This window comes from Macaca fascicularis, chromosome 1, assembly GCF_037993035.2.
Source record: "Macaca fascicularis isolate 582-1 chromosome 1, T2T-MFA8v1.1".
NCBI lineage: Eukaryota > Metazoa > Chordata > Mammalia > Primates > Cercopithecidae > Macaca > Macaca fascicularis.
In genome coordinates, this window is record NC_088375.1 from 61,648,356 (window position 1) to 61,668,824 (window position 20,469).

The 20,469-nt window shown below is 41.2% G+C and overlaps 1 protein-coding gene across 50 annotated transcripts in view; it reads left to right on the forward strand.

The window, feature by feature from the left end:
• Positions 1–20,469, forward strand: part of ZC3H11A (zinc finger CCCH-type containing 11A) — a 58,265-nt gene that overhangs the window by 24,615 nt on the left and 13,181 nt on the right. For all 50 annotated transcript variants that reach the window (XM_074033661.1, XM_074033683.1, XM_074033691.1 and 47 more), the window contains 7 exons: positions 8,253–8,376; positions 9,385–9,588; positions 9,714–9,830; positions 10,061–10,141; positions 11,556–11,666; positions 13,978–14,040; positions 18,410–18,508. In XM_074033661.1, the coding sequence (XP_073889762.1) occupies positions 8,253–8,376; positions 9,385–9,588; positions 9,714–9,830; positions 10,061–10,141; positions 11,556–11,666; positions 13,978–14,040; positions 18,410–18,508 (799 nt within the window). The remainder of the gene's footprint in view (positions 1–8,252; positions 8,377–9,384; positions 9,589–9,713; positions 9,831–10,060; positions 10,142–11,555; positions 11,667–13,977; positions 14,041–18,409; positions 18,509–20,469) is intronic.

Consider the following 20,469-nt stretch of genomic DNA (forward strand, 5'->3'; position numbering starts at 1 on the left):
AGTTCTGGTATTGCAGGCATGAGTCACTGCACCCAGCCAACCCCAATAATTTTTTGAAAAAGATTAACATTGAAATATTACCGCCATTTAATCCTTTGATCTCACTCAAAGTTTGCCAGTTTTCACAATAATATCTTTTATTTTAGAAAGAGCAAGTCCAGGCTGGGCACAGTGGCTGATGCCTGTAATCCCAGCACTTTGGTAGTCTGAGGCGGGCGAATCATGAGATCAGGAGATCGAGACCAGCCTGACCAACATGGTGAAAGCCCATCTCTACTAAAAATACAAAAATTAGCTGTGTGTGGTGGCCGGCACCTGTAATCCCAGCTACTCAGGAGGCTGAGGCAGGAGAATCGCTTGAACTGGGAGGCAGAGGTTGCATTGAGCCGAGATTGCACCACTCCACTCCAGCCTGGGTGACAGGGCGAGACTCTCAAAAAAAAAAAAAGAGCCTGGGTGACAGGGCGAGACTCTCAAAAAAAAAAAAAGAGCAAGTCCACATTCAAGTGTTGCGCATAGTTGTCGTGACTCTTTTTGTCTCCTTCTGTTGACAGCAGTCGCTCAGTCCTGCCTTGCGTTTCATTGGCCTTAACACTTATGGTAGCTATAGAGAAATTGTTTTTAAGAATATTCTTCAATTTGGGTTTGTTTGTATTCCCCCTCATTATTAAATTAAGATTATGTATCTTTAGCAGGACTATCACAAATTATATATATATATTTATTTTGAGACAGAGTCTCATGCTGTTGCCCAGGCTGGAGTGCAGTGGTGTGATCTCAGCTCACTGCGACCTCTGCCTCCTGAGTTCATGTGATTCTTGTGCCTCAGCCTCTCGAGTAGCTGGGACAGTGGGCCTGCATTACCACACCCATCTAATTTTTTGTATTTTTGGTTTTTTTTGTTTTGTTTTGTTTTGTTTTGAAACGGAGTCTTGCTCTGTCGCCAGGCTGGAGTGCAGTGGCATGGTCTCAGCTCACTGCAACCTCTGCTTCCCAGGTTCAAGCGATTCTCCTGCCTCAGCCTCCGAAGTAGCTGGGACTACCACATCCAGCTAATGTTTGTATTTTTAGTAGAGGCGGGGTTTCACCATGTTGGCCAGGAAGGTCTCAATTTCTTGACCTTGTGATCTGCCCGCCTTGGCCTCCCGAAGTGTTGGGATTACAGGAGTGAGCCACCTCGCCCGGCCTAATTTTTTGTATTTTTTTAGTAGACACGAGGTTTCGCCGTGTTGGCCAGGCTTGTCTCGAATTGTTGGCCTCAAGTGATCCACCCGCCTCAGCCTCCCATAAATATTTTGTGGAGAGGTACTTTTAGACCCTTTACCCCATTTCTCATCAGACTTCAGCTTTTTCCCCATTATTTATGTGAGTTAATGCAAACTTGTGATGATACGGTTTGGCTCTGTATCCCCACCTGAGTCTCACCTCTGTTGTAATCCCCATATGTTAAGGGAGGGACCTGATGGGAGGTGATTGGATCATGGAGGTGGTTTCCCCCATGCTATTCTTGTGATAATGAGTGAGTTCTCATGAGATCTGATGGTTTAAAAATGTGGGACTCCCTTTACTTGCACTCTCCTGCTGCTTTGTAAGCCTTGTTTGTGCCTTGTGTCCTCTTCACCTCCTGCCATAGTTGTAAGTTTCGTGAGCCCTCCCCAGCCATGCGGAGCTGTGAGTTAGTTAAACCTTTTTTTTTTTTTTTAAATAAATTACCCAGTCTCAGGTAGTTCTTTATAGCAGTGTAAAAATGGACTGATATATGTGGTTTTCTATTTTAACTAGTGTGTCATACTCTTGTTACTATCATTACTGACTTTATGCTCAGATTGACCCAGATTTGGCCAGTAGGAGCCTTTCAAGCTGATTTTTGTGTCCTTTTGATGTTTCCGTCATTCTTTGAGCATCTCTGCTTTTTGGCCTAGCCAAGATTTTCCAGGCTCATCCTGTCCTTTTCCTACTTCAGCCCTGGATTCAGCCATTTATCCAAGGTGCCCTGGTTTCTTTTAGTGAAGAATGGTATATAGAAGTTAAGATTTGGGCTGCTCCTAGAGTGTCATCACTTTCAGGTCGTCTCAGTGGACAGAGCTAAGGAATATATAAATGTATACACTTAACAGACATTTACATCAGAACTTTTTTTTGTTTTTTGTTTTGTTTTTTTGAGACGGAGTCTCGCTCTGTCGCCGAGGCTGGAGTACAGTGACGCGATCTCGGCTCACTGCAAGCTCCACCTCCTGGGTTCACACCATTCTCCTGTCTCAGCCTCCCGAGTAGCTGGGATTACAGGTGCCTGCCACCACACCCGGCTAATTTTTTGTACTTTTAGTAGAGATGGGGTTTCACCATGTTAGCCAGGATGGTCTCCATCTAATGACCTCATGATCCACCCGCCTCAGCCTCCCAAAGTGCTGTGTTTACAGGCATGAGCCCCCATGCCCGGGCCTATGTATTCAATAATAGATACTTAGTATTAAAAATTATAGTTCATATAGGTGCTTCCAGTTCATCAGTACCACAGGACTTAGTGTAGGCTTCTCCTTTTCCGTACCTGTGACTCTTCTCCAGAAGTGAGAAACTTGGTTTTCATTGTTCATAATACTTTTATTTATTTGATCAGTCTCCTAGTATGAAAACCAATACTGTGTCACAGCCTTTTCCTTCCTCTCAGGCTCTGGCATGACACACAAAGCTTCTCCACAGGGACACCTTTCTCACCATGTTCAACTCCAGTGCCCTGTGCTAAGCCTCCCTGCTTCCTTCACCGTAGGGACCTCTTTCTCACCCTCCTTGGACCCCGGCATCCTACTTTTGACCCCCAACCCAATCCCTACAATGGATACTGTTTTCACACCCTTGGGCTGTGATACTTTGTGCTGAGCGGCTCTCCCATGTGAGATGCTGTCCTGACCCTGCGCACATATTCCAGCTCTGTACGAGGTTCCCTTGGGAGTACCCTGCCTTCCTCACCCCACTTGGTCTTTGATGCCATTCTAAACTGACCCTACATGAGTATATATTCTTCATCCTACATTGGGATCTCTTCTGCACAGAAACATTGCTAACCCTGCTCAGGCTCAACACTTGTCAGGGTACCTTCTCATGCACATGTCCTCTTAACTCTCCATGGGTTCCAACACCCTATGCCAGTTCCACATGGTCATGTGGATACCTTCCTATTCTCAGTCAGACTCCAGTACCCTGCTCTGGGCCACCATGTCTTTCCCTCCTCCCATCTGAATGCCTGTCTCCCTCAGCCCCATCTAACAACTTTGGACTGAATTGTTGGGGTGAGACTAAATATGCAGTTCATATGCCTGGGGTCAGCTACTCCAGTCTGGTTTCATATTTCTTGTCTGTTAACTACATTCTAAGCTACCTGTCTTGCAAATAGCAGCAGATATCAAATAAATTGATAAAGGAGTACTCTGCAGCTTTTATATTTTATGTTACAACATGAAAAGTCTTGTTGTAACATTGTTAATGGAGCGTATATTGGCACAACTCCTACGGAGGGTATGTCAGTGTCTCCAGGAGCACCTCTTCATTTTAGAGATTCTCTAGAATGTATTCAGAGTTAAGATTTATTACAGCAATAGAGTGAAGACACACTGTAAGATCATAAGGGAAAAAGACATTGGAGGAATCTGGAAGAATCCATGTGCCTGTTTTTTTATGCCCACTCACTTTAGGGGTGACACAGAGCACACTCTTCTACGAGTCATGAAAATGCAGCAGTGCGTGTGTGGTGTTCCTGCCCAGGGAAATCCATTAGAGACTCAACATCCAGGATTTTCATTGGTGCTGGCCAAGTAAGCACCCTTTACCAAACATGTACCCAAATTCCAGACTCCCAAAAGGAAGGCAGATGTTCAGCATTAACCATATCGTTTGCACAAACAGTCTAGACATACCAAGCCTTCTCCCTCCCCCACTTACCAATTAGCTTGGAGCATCTAAAAGCCAAGTTCCCAGATGCTAGCCAAGAACAAGCCTTGCAAGCAGGCATTTCTAAGATAGTAGTCTCAGAGTTGCTATGTTAACTCTTTTCTGCACAGAGGCTTATTGGCTATATTGCTTGAAAGAACTAAATGCTTATACTTTTTACACATAGGTATTTACCTGCAAAATAAGATGTGTGCAGAATTACTTATTGTAGTAATTTGTAATAGTAAAATACTGGAAATAACCTAACTGTCCTTCTTTTAAAATAAAGTTTTGCTACATTCATGCAGTGGAGTGCCAGGTAGCTGTTAACAAAAAATTTTAAAGGGGAAACTAACTTATTGATATGGAAATAATTAGGATATATTGTCAAGTGGAAAACCTAAGGTGAAGAGCAAGATGGGTTAAAAAAAGAGAGGGAAGCCTGGTGCCGTGGCTCATGCCTGTAATCCCAGCACTTTGGGAGGCTGAGGTGGCTGGATGACCTGACGTCAGGAGTTTGAGACCACTTGGCCAACACAGTGAAACCCCATCTCTACTAAAATTACAAAAATTAGCCGGGTGTGTTGGCACACCCCGTCGTCCCAGCACTCAGGAGGTTGAGGCAGGAGAATCACTTGAACCCAGGAGGCAGAGATTGCAGTGAGTCGAGATTACACCACTATACTCCAGCCTGGGCTATACAGTGAGACTCCCATCTCAAAATAAAAAAAAAAGAGGGAAAACAGTTTATATTTGTTTTTCACTTGCATATGAATTTTTAAAATCTCTGGAAGTATAAAGGTGAAACTTAACAACAGTGGCTATGGGAAGGTGACAGGGATGAGAAGGAGTCTTTTTATTGTTTACCGCTTCTGCATGCAGTTCATTTTCATTATTCATTGGTTCCATATTTGCAAATTTGCCTACTTGCTAAAATTTATAACCCCCAAATCAGTACTTGGTCATTTGTAGACATGTTCATAGCAGCAAAAAATTTGAGTCATCTGACATGTGTCACATTGGTTCACAAATTGAGTCACATTTCCAGGTGAGGTGGAACAGAGCTCTGCCTTCTTCTGATACTGTAAACAAGTGTCCTTTTCATGGTCTATTTGGTTCCATGGCTTTTGGTTGGTGGTGATGCTGCTTAAAATGGCTCCTAGGCCTATTGCTGAAGTGCTTTGTAGTGTTCCTGAGTAGAAGAAAGCTGTGATGTGTCTTACAGAGAAAACAGATTGTTAGGCCGGACACGGTGGCTTACGCCTGTAATCCTAGTATTTTGGGAGGCCGAGGCAGGCAGATCATGAGGTCAGGAGTTCGAGACCAGCCTGGCCAACATAGTGAAACCCTGTCTCTACTAAAAATACAAAAAAATTAGCTCGGCATGGTGGCATGTGCCTATAATCCCAGCTACTCGGGAGGCTGAAGCAGAAGAATTGCTTGAACCTGGGAGGTGGAAGTTTCAGTGAGCCGAGATTGTGCCACTGCATTCCAACCTGGGCGACAGAACGAGACTCCATCTCAAAAAAAAAAAAAAGAAAATAGATGTTAGATAAGCTTTGTTCAAGTGTGAGTTATAGTGCTATTGGTCTTGAGTTTCGTATTAATGAATGAACAATATTAAATGCACCCAAAACCAAGTTATGTATTGATTAGTTGATGAAAATGTGACCAGAGGCTCACAGGAACCCAACTCGATTTCCCTTAGGAAAAACGGTTTAGTATTTACTAATTCAGTGTTCCTAGTGACTTTATAGAACATAACTACTGCAAATAATGAGAATCAACTTGTTTTAACTTTGGATCATGTGCTGTATTACTGTTAAAAATGTGAAGACATAATTATGTAGGAGAAATATTATTGTGGAGGATTTTTTTTTTAATTGGTTTTTTTTTTGAGACAGAATTTCACTCTGTCTCCCAGGCTGGAATGCAATGGCTCCATCTTGGCTCACTGAAACCTCCACTTCCCGGGTTCAAGTGATTCTCCTGTCTCAGCCTCCTGCCTAGCTGGGGCTTCAGGCGCCCTCCACCATGCCTAGCTAATTTTTGTATTTTTTAGTAGAGACGGGGTTTCACCATATTGGTCTGGCTGGTCTTGAACTCCTGATCTCAGGTGATCCACCCACCTTGGCCTCCCAAAGTGTTGGGATTACAGGCGTGAGCCCCCACGCCTGGCATGTGGAGGATATTACTAAGGAAAAATGTACAGAATTACATGGAATACCTTTCTTTTTAGTATGCATATAGTCACTTGTGTTTTTTTTTTTTTTTTTTTTTTACAAGTAAAAAGAATTCATACCAAAATAAGTGATTCTCTTTGGGTAATAGCATAATTGGCATCTATTTCCATTTTCCAAGTTGTCTTCATTGCACATATATTACTTTTCAATTAGAAACAATCTAGTAAACGTATTAAACAGAGCAGATAAATGTCATGTGACTTCTGTATATAGAAGATTCTGTTACAGAAGTCATTCAGTAATTTGAAAATTGCTTCCAGGAAAGATGTAAAATTTAAGCAAAGGCAGGCTTAGGAACAAGGAAGATTGGCTTTAGGTTCTGCCTTGAGAAAGGGAGAATTGAATAATTGTTGTTATTCCTGTCTAAAAAACAGTGGTAGCTATTACATCTATCTTTTGGGTGTGACAGAGGACTAAGAAATTCTGTCTAGTTCTTTGAAAGTAATGATATTTGCTGTACTTTTAGTTTTACTTTATTTATTTTTACTGCTCCTTGCGGAGCAGTGTGCCCACAGTAACCTACACTTTAAAAAAATGTTAATAGGTAATTATGCATATGACATAAACTTAGAACATATTTTTAAAAAACTGATTTTGCCAAATCACCTTTCAGAGATGTGGAGCTAATTTACATTTCCATTATATGTTTGAGACTGCCTGATTCTTCCACATCCCTAAAAACAGTGTATTATTGAATTTTATCAGTCTCTCAATATAGTAGATTTTGGAATTTGCCCTTTTTGATACATTTAAGCATCTTTTTGTAATGGTTATTGTTTCTCTGTTTCTCTTCTCCATATCTTACATTTCAATGCTAGTGTTTTTTCCTGGAATTTTAAACCTTAGGCTGTTTATGATGATTAGAGATTCAACATAATGCAGTTCATCGGAGGTTAGTTACTTTTTCGGAGTACTTCTCATATCTTTTTATCCCCTTTTTTGAACTATTAAAATGTATATAGAAAAGTGCACAAATCGTAATCTTACAACTTGAAGAATTTTCATAAAGTGAATATACTTACTTGATCAGCACCTAGTTCAAGAAATAGAGTATTAGCAGTAATCTATCTTCCCCTTCATCCCCTTGTTACTAACCACATCCCCAAAGCTGATCACCATCCCTACCCTGCCGTGGAGAAGTTTTGACTGTTTTGATCTTTTCATAAACGGAATCATATAGTATGCACTCTTGTGTCTGGCTTCTTTCATTCCACATGTGTGGCATTGAGTATAGCAATGGTTTATTCCTTCTCATTACTAGATGACATTCTGTTGTATGAATACTTTACGGTTTCTTTATCCATTCTGGTGTTGATGTACACGTGGGTTGGCAAAAGTATAGAGCTATTGAAAATAATATTGCTGTGAACATTGCTTATACACAGCTTTTGGAGAACTAATGTATATATTTTTCTTGGACATATATCCTATGATCCGGCAGTTTATTCTAGATGTACAGGTATTCTTTTTTTCCTCCCAATTTTCGTTTATAAAAGTAAGGTGACTTGGGAAGGATACCTAACATCCTTAGTGTGCTGTTACATGTGCCTTACTTGGAGAATTCATGAATGGAAAGAATTTTCTCAAAGCCTTGAACTCTCAGCTTCAAGTAATAACTGCAGTTTATTGAGTTTGAACTATGTGCTTAGTGCTTTATTTTATGTGCTCTTCATAAGAAACCATTTATTCCCGTTTTATAGCTAAGGAAAGTGAGGCTTAGAGGCATAAATTGTCCAAGGCTATCTGACCAATAAGTAGCATAATAGAGATTCAGATCCTATTATCTTTGATTTCATAAACTTAAACTACTGTATCATCCTGCTTCTTTAAGTATAGACATTTTAGGGGTTCCAGGATGAGGGTAAAAAGGGAAAGAATAACATAAACTACTCTCCTGCTCTTTTCAGCTCTCCATCATGCCTAAGTTATGTTGTTTTCAGCAACCTCTCTTCCTTGTAAAAATCATCTCATCTCACATGCCTCGGATTTTTGAACCCTGTATGAACTTTGCCTAGAAAACAAACTACCACTTTAATACATGTATCACTGTTTTATTTGAAAGCAATGTGTTTTTCCCTCTTACAGAAAAAACGCAGTGAAATTCCTTGTTATTGGGAAAATCAGCCAACGGGATGTCAAAAATTAAACTGCGCTTTCCATCACAATAGAGGACGATATGTTGATGGCCTTTTCCTACCTCCGAGCAAAAGTGAGATCAGTTTTTAATTTTAAAAGAATACTATCAAATGAACAGCTATTATGCACACTGTACAACAGTACTTTTCAGACGTTGGCTCCTTTCAGTCTTGTGAAACAGCAGAATTATTTCCACTTTACAGAGTGAACTGAATCTTATTAAGGTTAAATGATTTATCCATGGCCATAGAACCATTATATCTTGGCATGCCATTTAAGTTATTATACTTACTTCATTTTTCATATTCTTATCAGACCCATAAACATTTTCAAAATAAATTTGATTTTCTAGGCCAAAGGTCGGCAAAACTGGTCCTCTGCCTGTTTTGTAAAATAAGTTTTATTGGAATGCAGCCTTGCCCATTTACATGTTTTCTATTACTAGTTTTGTGCTAGTGCTGTAGAACTGAGTAGTTGAGACAGAAACCATATGACCTACAAAGCCTAAAAACTGGCTCTTTGCAAAAAATATTTGTGCCAACCCTACTCTAGACTATAAAGTAAAACTAAAAAAGCTAGTAGTTATTCCCAAAATCCATTTTAAAATAATTTATAAGTGGAATTGGCGATTTAAAAGCCACATTTGCTACGTGATTAAAATTTGATGGCTACATCTTTTTACCTCAATTTAAGGGAAAAAAGTAGACCTACTCTGTTCTGGTTTGGTTCAAATAAGTGTCATATGCTTGGTCTTAAAAGCTACTTTGCTGAGCAAAAAGCCTAGAATTACACTATTAAAATTAAAGGTCTAGAATTTGTGAACAGGTACTATGCTTCTTCTAGTCTTCTGTTTATTCTGTTTTGAGTGCCCACTTTGTGTTTATGTACAGTGGAGAGTTAATTAGCTAAAAGCACATTTTTTCCCTCCCTAGGACTTTAGAACTTAAATGAGGAAATTTAGTGAAAAGACGTAACTGCTCATAAGATAAATACACCATACTTTTTATAGGAGGTCAGGAATTTTTGGTAAATTGGGGTTGTATCTTCTGTTTTTAATTTATGACTGATTTTGCGCGTTTAGCTGTGTTGCCCACTGTGCCTGAGTCACCAGAAGAGGAAGTGAAGGCTAGCCAACTTTCAGTTCAGCAGAACAAATTGTCTGTCCAGTCCAATCCTTCCCCTCAGCTGCGGAGCGTTATGAAAGTAGAAAGTTCCGAAAATGTTCCTAGTCCCACGCATCCACCAGTTGTAATTAATGCTGCAGATGATGATGAAGATGATGATGGTAAGTTCTGTGTGGCTCCTTCTTTAAGGCAAATAAATAGGGTCACATAGTAAATTGGGCAGAATCAGGATTAAAGCTATAGGCTTATTTTTAATTGTTAATTTGCCTTAAATGTTGGCATACAGATCAGTTTTCTGAGGAAGGTGATGAAACCAAAACACCTACCCTGCAATCAAGTCCTGAAGTTCACAATGGATTACGAGTGACTTCTGTCCGGAAACCTGCAGTCAATATAAAGCAAGGTAAGAAGAGGCTATATTGGTGCCAAATCTTACAGCACTGTTGAAACTAACTTTGAAATTTAGTTCACAATAATTGGCTTCCCTCTTCCTTTTCCCATGCTACACACATACATACCTATACTTAGTTTCTGTTGATCATTTATTCAAAAAATAAATGCCTGCTATATTCATATAGAATACAAAGATGAAAAGGCTCTAGTTCCTCATAAAATTTCTATTTGGATTTTCAGGTGAATGTTTGAATTTTGGAATAAAAACTCTTGAGGAAATTAAGTCAAAGAAAATGAAGGAAAAATCTAAGAAGCAAGGTGGTAAGTCATCACAAGTTTTGGCATGGATAGTTTTATGTTGCTAGGGAAGAATACTAAGGACGCTTCTAGAAACAACAGCCAAAATGAGAAAATAGATTTTCATTTCCATGGCCTGTTTGAAGTAAAACACAAACTTACTTAAATTGTGGTTGCTTTTAATTCACTGCAGCTGTGTTTCAGTCCCTAATGATTGAGAGCTGAGTACAATAAAGAATCTGAAAGAACCTGTATATCTTGAAAAATACAGCTCTAAAGAACATCATATAAGAACTATATTAATTCTGTAAGTTCTTATAGTGGTTAAAAAGAAGTTATATTAAGAGAGGAAAGGCTGGGCGTGGTGGCTCACGCCTGTAATCCCAGTACTTTGGGAGGCTGAGGAGGGCAAATCATGAGGTCAGGAGACGCAGACCATCCTGACGAACATGGTGAAACCCTGTCTCTACTGAAATACAAAAAATTAACCACGTGTGGTGGCATGCGCCTGTAGCCCCAGCTACTCGGGAGGCTGAGGCAGGAGAATCACTTGAACCCGTGAGGTGGAGGTTGCAGTGAGCTGAGATTGCACCACTGTATTCTAGCCTGGCAACAGAGCAAGACTGTCTCAAAAAAAAAAGAAAAAAGGAAAAACTTCATTTTCTAGTAGAAGAGTTATTCCTGAAGAGCTGCTAGGATTTTCTTCTGGAGCTTACGGTAGCCTGACTGATCTGTATTTCCAACCCCCAATTTTTTTTTTTTTTTTTTTTGAGACAGAGTTTTACTTTTGTTGCCCAGGCTGGAGTGCAGTGGCGCAGTCTTTGCTCACCACAACCTCCACCTCCCGGTTCAAGCTCTTCTCCTGCCTCAGCCTCATGAGTAGCTGGGATTACAGGCATGCACCACCACGCCCGGGTAATTTTGTATTTTTGGTAAAGACAGGGTTTCTCCATGTTGGTTAGGCTGATCTCAAACTCCCAACCTCAGGTAATCCACCGCCCCATTTATAGTTTGAAGTGTAGTATATATAGAGAGAAATGGTTCTAAGAACGTTGTTTTAAGGCTTGCTTTATAGGAACCTTGGAGTTGTGTTTTCAGATGATTAAATTTGAATAGAATAGGTTGGATTGATACACCTGATGGCTAGTATACCTCTGAGGTTAATTTTAGAATAATATTAGCCTTATTGGTAAATAAAAGTAGTTTGGGTGCCTAAGTCACTCAAAATAATTTTATATTTTGTTTTCACATCTTGCCCAAGGCTCCCCTCACCACTACCCCGTTTGACTGTAGGCAAACAGATACAGAAAGGCTGATTGGCTTATAGTCATAATATCAGTCTGTATTGGACTTAACTAGTTACAAAAACAAATCTTTTGACTTGCAGTAGCATTATTTTCCATAAATTATTTGCTGTTCTTTGACTTGCCTTATTCAGAGGGTTCTTCAGGAGTTTCCAGTCTTTTACTTCACCCTGAGCCCGTTCCAGGTCCTGAAAAAGAAAATGTCAGGACTGTGGTGAGGACAGTAACTCTCTCCACCAAACAAGGTAAGGTATAGGTAGGTCTTAGAGTTGTCAAGCCTCTACTTTTATATAATTGGGAATGCAAAATCCTTGAGTATCTTTTACCTTTGATGAATTTTCAGGAATTTGTTAGTATGTTGATGAGATACAAAGATGAAAAGTTGGTACATTCAACTCTAATATTTAAAAGGTTGAAATTCTTCAACCTTCAAGCAGCCCTCACATTTATTTTTCCATTTACTGTTGATACCCACTCAATACATTTATTGGCTTCCTGTGTGACTAAAGAACTATAATAAAGTTTTTTATTTATTTATTTTTTTGAGTTTCACTCCTGTTGCCTAGGCTGGAGTGCAATGGCACAATCTAGGCTCACCGCAACCTCCGTCTTCTGGGTTCAAGTGGTTTTCCTGCCTCAGCCTCCCGAGTAGTTGGGATTATTGGCATGCGCCACCACGCCCTGCTGAGTTTTGTGTATTTTTAGTAGAGACGGGGTTTCTCCATGTTGGTCTGGCTGGTCTCAAACTCCCGACCTCAGGTAATCTGCCCACCTTGGCCTCCCAAAGTGCTGGGATTACAGGCGTGAGCCACCATGACCAGCCATTAATTTTTCTTTTTTTTTTTTTTTTTTTGAGATGGAGTCTTGCTCTGCCGCCCAGGCTGGAGTGCGGTGGCTGGATCTCAGCTCACTGCAAGCTCCGCCTCCCGGGTTCACGCCATTCTCCTGCCTCAGCCTCCCGAGTAGCTGGGACTACAGGCGCCCGCCACCTCACTCGGCTAGTTTTTTGTATTTTTTAGTAGAGACGGGGTCTCACCGTGTTAGCCAGGATGGTCTCGATCTCCTGACCTCGTGATCCGCCGGTCTCGGCCTCCCAAAGTGCTGGGATTACAGGCTTGAGCCACCGCGCCCGGCCCTTTTTTTTTTTTTTTAATGGAGTCTTGCTCTGTCGCCCAGGCTGGAGTGCAATGGTGCGACCTCCACTCATTGCAACCTCCGCCTCCCGGTTTCAAGTGATTCTCCTGCCTCAGCCTCCCCAGCAGCTGGGATTATAGGCACCCGCCACCACACCCGGCTAATTTTTGTATTTTTGGTGGAAATGGGGTTTCACCATGTTGGCCACATTGGTCTTGAACTGCTGACCTCAAATGATCTGCCGGCCTCGGCCTCTGAAATTGCTGGGATTATAGGTTTTAGCCACCACACCCAGCCTGTAATAAAGTATTTTCATTTAATAATTTTAAGTTTAATAAGGAATTATAAATACATTCAAGTGTTTGTGCAATTCAAACAACAAAGAATTAGAAGAGAGCTCACTTCTTCCTGAGGTGATCAAAGAGAGTTATATTGGAGAGTTAACATTGGAGTAGAGTACAGTTTCATTTAATGTATCAAAGTGCATAAGCAAAAGTATAGTTTCAGCTTTATAACCAATTGGTTGAGAATACAATCTGTCTTATACTCGACTGCTATTACTAATTAGTACTATGCTAGGCCAGGTGCAGTGGCTTACATGTATAATCCCAGCACTTTGGGAGGCCAAGGTGGGCGGATTGCTTGAGGCCAGGAGTTCAAGACCAGCCTGGCCAACATGGTGAAACCCCATCTCTACTAAAAATACAAAAATTAGACTGGGTGTGGTGGCTCATGCCTGTAATCCCAACACTTTGGGAGGCCGAGGTGGACGGATCACAAGGTCGGAAATTCGAGACCAGCCTGACCAACGTGGTGAATCCCTGTCTCTACTAAAAATACAAAATTTAGCCGGGCGTGGTGGTGCACGCCTGTAATCCCAGCTAGTCAGGAGGCTGAGGCAGGAGAATCGCTTGAACCCGGGAAGTAGAGATTGCAGTGAGCTGAGATCGGGCCACTGCACTCTAGCCTAGGCGACAGAGTGAGACTCTGTCTCAAAAAAAAAAAAAAAAAAAGCCAGGCGTGGTAGTGTGTGCCGTAGTCCCAGCTACTCGGGAGGCTGAGACAGGAGAATTGCTTGAACCCTGGAGGTGGAGGTTGCAGTGAGCCAAGGTGACACCACTGCACTCCAGCCTGAGTGACAGAGCGAGACTCTATTATTATTATCAAAAATAATAATAATAATAATTAGTACTGTGCTGTTGCTTCTGTTTGGGCTGTATGTTTGGCTGTTTGTTATTAATAGGTTCTGGGTTTGTTTTTTTTTTTTAATGTAGTGGGCTTCCTTGAGACTGAGACCTGATTTTCAAGAGACTTTTCTGGGTGGGTTCATGCTAATATCAGAACATACTTTGTACCTATTAGTAGTTACTGAATACAGAAAAATTGACTAAGGATAGAGAAATTCTGCTTTTGCCATTTCAGGAGAAGAACCCTTGGTGAGATTGAGTCTTACTGAGAGACTGGGGAAACGAAAATTTTCAGCAGGTAAGATAAGTTTTGTGCATATCTTTTCTTTTCTGCTTGTTTGTGCGTTAACATGATAGCTTCTCCAAACTCTCTTTAAACAGATCACATCATTGTTATTGGTGCGCCTGTATTGGCTGAAAGCACTTATAAATTCCTCATGTTTTCATGAGTGCTTTGTACCTTTTATTGAAGTTATAGAGATTTGAAGTGTTGCAGTTGAATTAGATTATGACCATGACCAGCATTTTGAAAGGAACTAGATTTTTAAAATGGTAAAGAACACCTCTATTTCTCTGGACATATTTAAATGTGAGTGTTTTAGAGGTGAAAAAAATCATTGGTTAATATAATGTGTGTCTCTTAGAATATAGGAATCCGTAAGAAGAAAGAAGAAAATATGTATATATAAAATTTGAGTCCTTGAGTCTATTGGTGCTTGCTTATTTATTTATTTAGAGACAGTCTTGTTGTGTTACCCAGGCTGGAGTGCAGTGGTGCAATCTCAGCTCACTGCAACCACCATCTCCTGAGCTCAAGTGATCCTCCCACCCCAGCCTTCCAAGTAACTGGGACCATAGGCATACACCACTATACCTGGCTAATTTTTGTAATTTTTGTAGCGATGGGGTTTCACCATGTTGCCCAGGCTGGTATCCAACTCCTGGGCTCAAGTGATCTGCCGGCCTTGGCCTCCCAAAGTACTGCCATTACAGGCATGAGCTACCATGCTTGGCTGCTATTTTATTTTTGGGGGGAGGTACTTTACCATATTAGTAAATTGTTGTATAACTACCCTAATGTGTCTGACTCCAAAAAATTATTATTATTTTTTGAAACGAGAGTCTTGCTCTGTCGCCCACTCTGGCGTGCACTGGCACAATCTCAGCTCACTGCAACCTCCACCTCCTAGGTTCAAGTGATTCTCCTGCCTCAGCCTCCTGAGTAGCTGGGATTATGGCACTACCCCTGGCTAATTTTTGTAGTTTTAGTAGAGATGGGGTTTCCGCCATGTTGGCCAGGCTGGTCTCGATGAACTCCTGCCCTCAGGTGATCCACCCACCTCCGCCTCCCAAAGTGCTGGAATTATACGTGTGAGCCACTGCGCCTGGCTTTCAAAAAATTATTTTGAGAATTTTTTCTGACTTCAGAATTTTCTTCATACTACTTTAAATGTCCTAAAAAGGAAACCTTACCTTCATTTTGTGTTTTCTTTGATGCAATTCTCGCTACCCTATCTTCAGAACTGTTCTGAACTTAGTAACATTTCGAAGTTTCAGACAGTGAGAGATGGGAATGTGTTGTTGAATGAGTTATGCACTTTACGCTCTAAGTAATAAAAACTTTCAGTGATGAGATAATGCCCATGAATTAAATTAATATTTGCTGTGGCTTTGCTGTATATCGAGCATTATGTAAATTCTCATCGAATCCTCGGCAACCATGAGTAAACCATGTGCAATGTTTGGCACTTGATATCAGTAAATATTTTCTGCACTGAGCTCAAACTCAGGAAGGGTTAAATAACTTGCCCAAGGTTATAGTCAAATGAATACTTTACACGTTATACAGTCATTTACAAAAAGAGCTTAGAAGAGACAGAAATGAGGCAGTCTTTAGAAATCTCTTGTAGCTGTAAATCAAGAAACAATACCAGTTCTAGGTTTTAAAGAGCAGTATTTTATTTTTATTTATTTACAATAGCACAAATCCACTTTTACTGACTTTTCATTGGTTTAAACCCTTGTGGTGTACAGCATCACTCAGATTCTGTGTCCAATAGCATTAGCAGGAAGATTGCTTTGGAATTTGGCATGAACCACACCACTGTTTCCATGGGCCTGAGTTACCTTTCTCCAGATTACTTTGGTTTTGTTTGGTTTGCCACCAGGAGTCACTGTGTTGTTCTTTGCTTTGTATACATAAGCACATCTCTTGCCCAAATAGAATTCTGTTTCTTCTGGGACATAAACACCTTCAATTTTAAGAAAAACTATGTGCTCCCTTTTTTCCCGGAGACCTGTGCCCTTGGACCACAGCCTTCTAGACATATTCCCTTTAAGAAGTCCTGTTCCCAGCAGGCCTCCACAGGATCCAAGATGGTGGGGAGAGCTAAGAGCAGTATTTTAATGTCTCAGCATGTATTTAGAGTACAAACCAAACCAGGGTTTCAAATTAATAAGACTTTCAGTTTGGATAAAGCTGATCTAGACATTTTAGGTAGAAAAAAATAATACTAAACCAGGTATGGTGGTGCGTGCCTGTAGTCCCAGCTACTTGGGCAGCTGAGGTTAGAGGATCCCTTGAGCCCAGGAGTTTGAGTCCAGCCTGGGCAACATAGCAAGACCCTGTCTCTAAAAATAATAATTAAAAGTTTTTAAAATATAGAAATGAGCTGTTTTAACATCAGCATACGTATAAACTTTGTGATTGTTTTCTATTTAAATTATAAATGAGGGGAGAAAGACAATCATACTCTGTGTAGGGTCTTTTGAAGTTTTTAATGGTACCTTGCAAACAATGTAAGTTCAGTCAAGCAATCTAAAAAACCATTTCTAAAAACTGGTGACTTTTAAGCAACTTGTATTGAACAGTGTAATAAAACTAGAAGGCTGAACGTGGTAGCTTATGCCTGTAATCTCAGCACTTTGAGAGGCCAAGGCGGGTGGATCACAAGGTCAGGAGTTCAAGACCAGCCTGACCAACATGGTGAAACTACTGAAAATACAAACATCTCTACTACAAAAAGGTCTCTACTGAAAATATAAAAATCAGCCGGGCATGGTGGCGTGCGCCTGTAATCCCAGCTACTCGGGAGGCTGAGGCAGGAGAATTGCTTGAACCTGGGAGGCAGAGGTGGCAGTGAGCTGAGATTGTGCCACTGCCCTACAGCCTGGGCGAAAGAATGAGACTCCGTCTCAAAAAAATAGCAACTATAATTAGGAAACTTGATTTAGGTCTTGGCTGTATCACTAACTAGTTGATGACTTGGGTAAGATACAGAATATTTCAGAACCTTAGATTTCTTTTGTAGAATTGGAGAGAAAGGGGTTATGTGGCTCTTAAAGTCTTCATACTAAAAAACTTAAAATTTTATAATTCTTAACCTGTCTTCCTCATCCTGGATGCATTTACTTAATTCAGCAGCTGACCAGTTAAGATTTTTGGGGGGGGGGCTTGGCATAGTGCTGTAATCCTAGCATTTGGAGGCTGAAGTGGGCAGATCACCTGAGCTCAGGAGTTCAAGACCAGCCTGGGCAACATGGCAAACCCTTGTCTCTACTAAAAATACAAAAATTAACCAGGCATGGCGTGTGCCTGTAGTCTAGCTAATTGGGAGGCTGAGTTGGGAGTATCGCTTGAGCCCAGGAGGTGGAGGTTGCAGTGAGCTGAGATTGCACCACTGCACTCCAGCCTGGGTGACAGAGTGAGATCCTGTCTCAAAAAAAAAAAACAGATTCTTTGTACATGAAGATTTTTCACATTTCTAATTCTGAACTTTAATCTCAACCAGGGTTTATGACCTTTCCTTTGTAAGTTTAGTCAGTTAATTTATATGGTAAATGTTTGTGCATTCTAATTTTTTGCTCTTTTTTTTTTTGAGACGGAGTCTCGCTCTGTCGCCCAGGCCGGAGTGCAGTGGCGCGATCTCGGCTCACTGCAAGCTCCGCCTCCCGGGTTCCCGCCATTCTCCTGCCTCAGCCTCCCGAGTAGCTGGGACTACAGGCGCCCACAACCGCGCCCGGCTAATTTTTTGTATTTTTAGTAGAGATGGGGTTTCACCGTGGTCTCGATCTCCTGACCTTGTGATCCGCCCGCCTCGGCCTCCCAAAGTGCTGGGATTACAGGCGTGAGCCACCGCACCCGGCCTTAATTTTTTGCTCTTTTCCTTGTCTCTTTTTTTTCTTTTCTTGAGAATGGGGCCTTGCTGTATCGCCCAGGCTAGAGTGTAGTATTACGATCATAGCTCACTGTAGCCTTTCTACCTCCTGGGCTCAAGTGATCCTCCTGCTTCAGCCTCCTAAGTAGCTGGGACCACAGGTGTGTGCCACCATGCCCGACTATTTTTTATTTTAATTTTTTTAGAGACAAGGTCTTGCTGCGCTGCCCAGGCTGGTGTCGAACTCCTGGCCTTAAGTGGTCCTCCTGCCTTAACCTCCCAAAGTGCTGGGATTACAGGCCTGAGCCACTGCATCTCGCCTTCCTACCTCTTCTTTCTAGGACATTTTTATGTTTCTAACATTGAGCTCTAAGGAAGCTGATGAACAAACATGCCATATGTATGCAGAACACTTAACAGAATTATGCTGTGTTGTCTGTTTTTGTTTGTATTTCTTGACCTTGCTGAAGATTGACTTGAAATCTTAAACTAAGTTCTCCCTCTTTATAGGCAGTGACAGTGATCCTCCATTAAAGCGTAGCCTGGCACAGAGGCTAGGGAAGAAAGTTGAAGTTCCAGAAACTAACATTGACAAAACACCAAAGAAAGGTACCTGTGTTCTTATATACTTTGTGTGTGTATGTAATTGTGACACTTGTTTCTTGTAATGCTAACAGCTGTAGTTTGTCATTCTTTTGTTCAGGTAAATGGGTTATTTTGTATTTGTTATATTATTCACTCAACAAACATTTAATCCTTACTCTGCTAGATTCTGGGTAGACACCATTGAAAAAAACACCGTCACACTCCTCAGGAGCTTATAGGATAAATGGCAGGTAGGAATACTTAGAAATGCGATAAATTTTGTAACAGAGAAAAGTACACAGTGTTCATGGTAACATGTAGGAGAGGCACCTGTTATTACCATCTGTTAGGGGAAGGTTCACAGAAGAAGTTATATTAAAGTTTGGACCTAAGGCATGAGTTAGCAATTAGCCAGATGAAGTTCGAGAGCCAGGGGCTGTGTCTCAGGCAGAGAGAATAACTCCTGCAAAGGCAGAGCTAAGAGTGGTATGCTCAAGGAACTGCATATGGCTAAAACATAGAAGTGGGCTGAAGAGCGTGGTGACTGGATCATAATGTTGTCTTTAAGCCATGTTAGAAAGTTTGGACTTATTCTAAGATATTAACAACCCATTGAAAGGTCATAAACAGGCTGGGCATGGTAGGTCATGCCTGTAATCCCAGTACTTTGGGAGACCGAGGGGGGTGGATCACTAAGTCAGGAGTTCAAGACCAGCCTGGCCAAGATGGTGAAACCCTGTCTCTACTAAAAACTACAAAAATGAGCTGGGCGCAGTGGCAGGCACCTGTAATCCCAGCTACTCGGAGGCAAGAGAATCGCTTGAACCTGGGTGGCGAGGTTGCAGTGAGCCGAGATCGCACCACTGCACTCCAACCTGGGTGACTGAGTGAGACTCCATCTCAAAAAAAAAGAAAGGTTATAAACAAGGATCAAAGGTTCAAATGTGCATTTTAAAACCATTACTTTGCCTGCAATATGGAGACAGATTAGAAGGGGGCAAACATACTGGCCTGGAGATGAGTTGGCAGGCTGTTAAAATAATCTGGATAAGACGAGGTCGTGGCATAGGTTTGGTATTTTGCAAGTTTATTTGAGGCATGTGGACTAAATCAAGAGATGGCTGGGAGTTAGATTTTTTTGTTTTGTTTTGTTTGTTTAAAGACAAGATTTCGCTGTGTTGCCTAGGCTGGATTCAAATTTCTGGCCTCAAGCCATCCTCCTTCTTCAGCCTCCCAAGTAGCTGGGAATATAGGAATGTACTATTGCGCCGCTCAGGGAATTAGAATTCTTTCTGGTTGAAGGAGAACAAAAAGCCAAGGTTGGATTTATGTTTTTTCCCCTTTTATGACTTGCAGTGAAACACTGGCATTAAATTATTAAAGAATAGGTGTTTTTTTTTCTTCTCATTGTGTTTGGTTTTAACTTTCTTTGAAATAAGAAGCTTCCTTTAATTTTTCCCCTTGCCCGAGGGGCTTTGATGAGTAGATGTTCCTGTTTGGAGGTTTTCTTGTATTCTCAGAGCAAGCTAAAGTTGCTTTCTTTGCCACATTCCTTTCCTCCTTGTGTATCGATCATATTGAAGATTTTCATAACTAAGGAGCATATTTTAAATTTACTTGGAGGAAAAATTCTTTCGCTGACAATAAGGTTTTAGAAGGCTCTACAATAACAAAATTATTTTCTTTAATTCAGTAGTTTTTGCTTTTCAGATATAAAGTAAGTTTTTCTTTGTTTCTTTTGGTATTTTTGATTTTTGAGACAGAGTCTCACTCTCTCACCCAGGCTGGAATGCAGTAGCGCGATCTCAGCTCACCCCAACCTCTGCCTCCTGGGTTCAAACAATTCTCCTGTCTCAGCCTCCAGAGTAGCTGAGATTACAGGCATGTGCCACCATACCTGGCTAATTTTTGTATTTTTAGTAGAGATGGGGTTTCACCAAGTTGGCCAGGCTGGTCTTGAACTCCTCACCTCAGGTGATCTGCCC